Genomic DNA, 6,872 nt, shown 5'->3' with positions numbered 1-6,872 from the left:
TGTGAAAAATAAATGTGCACCCACATGCCCTCTGCAAGCATGTTTTTCTGTGTGAGTCTGCCCTACCAGCAGAAGTGGAGGAGCAGCACAAAAAACAAAAACCAAAAAACCACCACCCTTGAAACATAGCACATGTACTTCCCATTACCTCACACGCAAAACATCATACAGAACAAACTATCAGTGAGAAAGATAGGAAATACACATGTATTGATGGCAGTGCATTACATCATGGTCTCTTATTTTAACTAATACAAACAAGTTAGTAAATAAGCAAAAATAACTATAAAAAATGAACAATAGGAACTACTCACTTGCTCTACCAATTCTTTTCAAGTGAGATAGACTGCTGAGTAATGTTATATTTTAATATACGGTAAAATCTTTTTTAAAAAGCCCAAAGCACAGGTACTTTTAGATTATACCATTTTTCAATAGAAAACAGGCCACAATTGAAAAACTAATTTATTATACTGAGCTTTCTTCTTAATAAGTAAAAGGTGCTAAACTAATTTTGCCTTAGAAGTGATTATTAAGGCCGTGATATTTTGTCTAAGTATGTTCAGCCAAAGAAAAATAACATTATATTTGTTTCAGGCTAAAGGTGAAAAAGAGCAATATTTAGTTTGGAACATTCAGAATAGTTTGTAAGGAATGCAGTGATATAAGGACAAAAAGAAAAGGGAAAGGCAGACTGAAAGAGAAGGGAAGATGGAGATGCCAGTCCTACAGTAACTAGACACAGCTGGACTAACGTCAACAGGATTTAGTCAAAACTTCAACAAGTCTATTATAAATATCACTAAATCTGGATTCAACTTGTAGAACCGATGTTACCCATATTTTCCCATTTTCAATATGACAACTAAAGCATACCAAAAGTTATTGGTTGGCATCCTATTGAGCAGTCACAAATGCATGAAACAGACTTACACATTTGTAACTGTACAGTATTCATGTTTACAACCACAGTACTACTACCACATTACAAATTTACCCCCACAAAATCTACCATAACAATCAGCAGCTGCATCAAACAACAGAGGTCTGCTCTACTTGCAGAAGAATGTGTCCAGCCCCGTCCTCTTAATCTGTGGCATGAAAATCAGAAATAGGACCCGTCACAACTCTTCATCACACTGCAGATGGCTGGTCGAAATGTCATCCTGGTATACACCAATCGTCAGCAGAACAGGAGTCTGTTGCTCAGTGCTGGCTTTTAGGGCAGATTTACGGAACTGGGTTATAAGATGATACATACTTATGTACGTCTATGTTGCACGATTTTGGCTTTACAGTGGACCCTTGTTATACGCTGGGGTTTGGTTCCAAGATCCCCCGTGTATAACAAAATCCGTGTATGCTCAAGTCCCATTAAATATAATGGCAGAGCAAAATGGTGTCCCTTATAAAAATGGAAAATAAAGGTTTGATCATTGAAATTTATACTTTTTTGGAACATTTTCAAACCGTGTATGCTTGAATCCGTGTATAACAAATCCGTGTATAAGAAGGGCTGACTGTATTTTTTAAAAAGACTATTAGGCTTTAGGTCCTGGACTGCATTCACCAATGCCAACACTTGCTAATAAAAACTCTATGGGTCTTTTGAACTTGGAAGGCTTGCCCTTTCCTTAAAGGGCTCCTTTTTTATTCTGCTCCATCTCTAATTTTAGTACAAAGAGAGATGGTGATATTTCCCATACTCCCAGCCCCATTCACCATTTATTTGGGCACTTTAAAAAAACAGCAGTTTAAAGCTATGTTTCTGCTTTTGAAATTGCATTAGGAAAAAATAAGTATCAAGAGTGTAGTCTAGGCAAATATCCAAAGTTGAGTATTTAAAATAAACATAAAAATAGGAAAGACAAGAATATTCTGCACAGCTCTTTGTGGATGCATTAAGAATATTTCAATCAGGCACGACAACTTCCCAAGAATACTGCATTGCCTGGAAAGAATGTCAAGGAAAAATAAAACAATGTATATAAAAGCAAAAGGAACCAGTAACTCTGCTTCTCTTTAGGAAATCATACTATAAAGGCCCGGACTGAGCAAACTTCAAAAACATTCCATATTCACATGGATAAAAAGTCCAGTTACTTGAGCCAGCTTTCAAGTTGACCCTAGGCAGAAATAGAAACAAATTGTTAGACAAGACCAAAAGCACACCATAGAACACAGAACAAACATTGTTTGTAAAAACAATCCCATTTATAGGCTGCTGACTGTGCAACTTTCCTTTCAAAGGCCTGAAAATTTTCTTTGAGCTAATACAGCAGGAATGGGTAATTTTCTGAAACCAGTGAATTCTGTAACACCCTTGCTTTCCCTTCCATGCAGACCACGCTGCTGCTGCTGCCAAACTTCAGTGGTAATTGCAGTGACTCTAAGCAACAGAAGCACCTTCCTATACTAAAAAGCCCAGAAACACATTCCCTACAGAATCTCTTGCCCTAATGGAAGAGAAGGGGGAAGTGGGGTTTTCTTCTGTGCAGCTACTGAAGTTCAGTGTTATTCTTGTACCTGCTGTTGAGTTTAACCATCACTGGGTGTGGGAGGGGGCACTAAAAACAGTTGTGGGAACACATTAAGCCTATATGAGTTTCCCACCTTTGGACTCTACAGTCTAATGGACCACTGGATGTGGAATGGGGGCCAATCCCCCTCCCCCCACAAGGTGCACCCTCTACCAACCCTTCCCCTTGCTATTGCAGAGGACAATAGACATATTTCCATTGCAGATCTTCTCAAAACATTTTATAGCCCATCTTCTTCCCACAATGGGATTCAAAGTCGGTTAAAATGTTGACAGGAACAAGGTCTTTCTCAACCTACTGCAATTTTGAGAGTAGCTGCAGATGAAAATCAGATGTAGGCGCTCTGCTTTCACTGGGTTATGCATCTGCATTCTTGAAACCTCTGCTAGATATGCTAGAAGTTGTGCATCTACATGCCACTTAAACACAAAGACAAACCAGCAGTCAGAAAGATAGAATCAAATAGAAGGTGGGGCACAGTGAATGATCTGAACTAGAAGTTTGCTATCTAAATTATCCAAACATTTTATTTAATTTATACTCCGGTCTTCCTTCCAAAATAGGTAAAATTGAGCCTACAAGATTATAGAGTGGTGTCCCTAAATTAGATCAGGAGCTGACTTTCAGCTACACTGGAAAATAATATCATAAGAGAATTTATTGAGATTTCAAGGCTCTGCTAACTCTGGGAGCTGTAGTCCACAATCCTACCTTTTTAAAAACCCTGACCTGTTTACCATGAAGTAGAATTAAACACCAGAATACAGAATCATACATTTATGCTGAGGATATGGAAATACCATGGATTTTATGTGTATATATTTATGACTAAAGCCAGGAATTAAGGTTGTTTGGTGTGACTATGTTCAGTTTGTTCATCTGCATGTACCTAAGTAATACTGTAGAAGAAGGAATAAGAATTTTTCTATACTGTTCATTTAGCACTGGACTGAACAAATTCAGCAATAAGGCACTTTTCTGACACCCCTCCAACCACAGCAGCTCACCATTTTAGAAGCAATTTCCTGTAACATCAGAATTACCAACTGTTTGTTATACACCATTGCATTCTGCAACGGATTGTCATTTTGCAATACAAAAACCACAACTTAACATTGCAAGTGCATTAATATAAAGATAAACCACACCACTGTTATGCAACTGTAATACTCCACACCTAAAAGCCAAGGACTACCCCTCAGTGGTCTTCAGATTTGATCAGCTGATTTGTATATCCATCAGGCAAGTAGACTTTCCTTAGCTGATCTGCCTTGGGTATGGAGTTCCCGTTCTTCACATGACGAGACAGGAAAGCTCGTACAGCTGGATGATCGGCCTTTTCAAGAGGAATGCTGGCTTCCAGAAACATTTTTACAAAGTCCTGGACAACATTGGGTTTCTCTATTTGGGCTGCACTGTTGCACTGCAGAGAGGCAGTCAGAGTCCTTGGTTTCTTCCTGACAGTTTGCTCTTCAAACTCCCCCTTACGCTTGGTATGAGTTTTGGATTTGAGATGATCGTTGATCGCAGACTTGCGGACATGATTCAGGACCACATTGCAGAAAGTGCAATACAGCTTCCCCCCATCTTCATACAGTTCACTGCCAAACTCAGTGACACGATCCTGAGGAGTCACATACAAAGCAGTTTTGGAACGGCTCCGAGAGGGAGGGGGCTTCACATCAAATCGATCCATTGTTGTCTTCAGTAAACTGATTTTTTGGGGGGAGGAGGGGAAGGTAAGAGAAATGTATTAGATTTATGTTGAAGCTGTGCAGTCTCAAAATGTAACAGGAAATAAAAGGTTTTGTATGAAGCGTTTAATGCATCATTCTAAAAATATATTATTATTATTATTATTATTATTATTATTAACCTTTATTTATAAAGCGCTGTAAGTTTACACAGCGCTGTACATAAATTTTTTAGTCAGACGGTTCCCTGCCCTCAGGCTTACAATCTAAAAGACACGACACAAAAGAAGAAGGGAGTGGTGGTGGGGAATAGGATCAGGTCCAGCAGATCTTCTCCACCTCCGAGGCCTGGACCAAGGCAGATGGACTGGAGGAAGGGCTTGGCTTCTTGATGATTATATCCCATAATGCTATTTTTTCAGTTTTACCAGAAAGTACGGATTTGGGGGGGGGGGGAATATTCTTTCTTTCAGAGTTTTTCCCCCTAAGCCTACACATTTCTACTCTCAAAATCTACCCACAATTTGCACAAACTACCTTTGAGTCTCTTCTCCATCTTGGCCTTTATTTGATATCCTGTAATAAATGAGGAGAAAAACATCTAATATTATAGTCTGAATCAGGGGTTCCCAACCTGTGCTCCGAGGAGACCCTAGGGCTCTGTGTGCACTTCCCAGGTGCTCCACGGCCACTCCAAGAAAATGAAAGAAATAAAAAGTGAATGACATTAAAGAATAAGAATATATTTTTATATATACTCCTAGAGGCTAGCCCCTCTCTGACCCAGGAAGCCTCCTTTTAACCATTAATTAAGAAGCCAAGCACTTCCTCCAGTCCATCTGCCTTGGTCCAGGCCTCGGCGGTGGAGAACTGCTGGACCTGATGCCATTCCCCACCACCACTCCCTTCTCCTTTTGTGTCGTGTCTTCTTAGATTGTAAGCCTGAGGGCAAGGAACTGTCTGACTAAAAGATTGTATGTACAGCGCTGTGTAAATTTACAGCGCTTTATAAATAAAGGATAATAATAATAATAATAATAATAATAATAATAATAATAATAATAATAGATACCATTAACTTGTAAGACACAGAGTGGGCCACTTAGAGGCTCCTCCATAGAAATAAGGGTTCCATGAGTCAAAAAGCCTAGGAACCCCAGGTCTGAATGATCAAGATAGAAAACTAATGTTTTCAACAATGGTTATTCAGCAGTTTATTGAAATATGATAAAAAAACTACGTATTGGAAGGATGGAATGAAATAACATTATTAGTTGTAAGCCTAGATGCAAAGAATAACTAAAGCCAACGAAACAAGCAACCATTAAAACACACAGAAGATCCATGAGAGCACAACAGATAAAGTAAAAACTCTTTGAATAGTAAAAGATGACCCTCAGTGGCCTATTCTGAGTCTGGCATTAGCAGCAAAACAAATCCTACCTGTTATCTATTTGCAAATAGCATTTACAAATATTGATTTGAAAATCATATTTAGAAAGCAAAGAAATTAAGATTTTTCAGAAGGTGAATGTCTACTTTGGCCTTTGGTTCATTCACCCGGCACCTAACCCACATTCAGTCCATAATTGCCCCCTTCCCCAGTTTCTCTAGTAGCATAAGCTGGTTAACTGCAAAACCTTCAACACTGGACACAGCCATCAGGGAAAGTCAACTATATACATTGGGCCCTTAGCGTCTGCTGGGGTTTGGTTCCAGCCCCCCCCCCCCCCCCATGGATATCAAAATCTAAATACAATGGCATAGCAAAACCAAGGTTTGTTTTTTTTGGAATTTATCTATTTTTAAAATATTTTCAAGTCATGGATGCTTGAAGCTGTGAGGAAAAATATGTGGATACAGAGGGGCAATTGAAGATCCTGAGACAAATTCCTGATTACTACTACAGTAAATCCTTGTCTAGTCATTTGTAGGTCAAGATGTACTCTGACTTCCAGCATATTCTTCCAAGTCTGAATCATAGGCCATGTATTCAAAGTGTCAGACCACTTTCTTCTTCTACCAACATGATTTTACTTATGAAGTGGATGGACTATTCCAGTGCATAATGCTATGAGTCCCAATGCACACAACTCCTCACCCTTGAAGAAATGGCTGTACTGTGCACTGATATGACCCCTCAAGGAAGGAAGGAAGGAAATGTGATGCCAATCTTGCTTTACCCTTGAGGATCATATCACTCCATATGCTATCTCAACCTCCAGAACTGCAAGTAGACATCAATTTGAACTCCATTGTGTGAGAAAGTGGGACAGAACTCCTTGAAATAAAATAAATAAATTTGTATATGGCACCCACTTGATAGCATCACTAGTGTAATGGGGTAGAGAAGTTGATGTTCACTGCTCTGTCACATGAAGTGCAGGGTGGCATTACCGTTGAAGTTTAAATCTCTATAGATAGGACAATTCTCTAATGAACAAGTACAGCATTACGCCAGTGTTTAAAAAGTGACAGAGCAGAAGTGACTTGATCTAAGTCATAAGGGAGGCTGCAGACATCCAGCTGCTCTTAATGATCTCTCGCAAACACTCTGAGATAACAAGAGTACATTGCAAATCACCCCAATGAATTGCTTATCTGTGCCTGTAATGTGGCTACTCTATCACTTAATACA

General features: G+C 39.2%; 1 protein-coding gene across 1 annotated transcript in view; it reads right to left on the bottom strand.

The window, feature by feature from the left end:
- Positions 1-1,416: 1,416 nt before the first annotated feature.
- CGGBP1 (CGG triplet repeat binding protein 1) overlaps positions 1,417-6,872 on the bottom strand; it is a 15,748-nt gene continuing 10,292 nt past the window's right edge. Inside the window, exons 2-3 of the mRNA XM_042469505.1 lie at positions 3,718-4,252; positions 1,417-2,126 (exon numbers count right to left, since the gene is read on the bottom strand). Coding sequence (XP_042325439.1) covers positions 3,739-4,236 — 498 coding nt within the window. The 5' untranslated portion in view covers positions 4,237-4,252 and the 3' untranslated portion in view covers positions 1,417-2,126; positions 3,718-3,738. The remainder of the gene's footprint in view (positions 2,127-3,717; positions 4,253-6,872) is intronic.

This window comes from Sceloporus undulatus, chromosome 5, assembly GCF_019175285.1.
Source record: "Sceloporus undulatus isolate JIND9_A2432 ecotype Alabama chromosome 5, SceUnd_v1.1, whole genome shotgun sequence".
Taxonomy (NCBI): Eukaryota; Metazoa; Chordata; class Lepidosauria; order Squamata; family Phrynosomatidae; genus Sceloporus; species Sceloporus undulatus.
The sequence above is the reverse complement of the archived record's forward strand: the minus strand, read 5'-3'. Positions and strand labels throughout refer to the sequence as shown.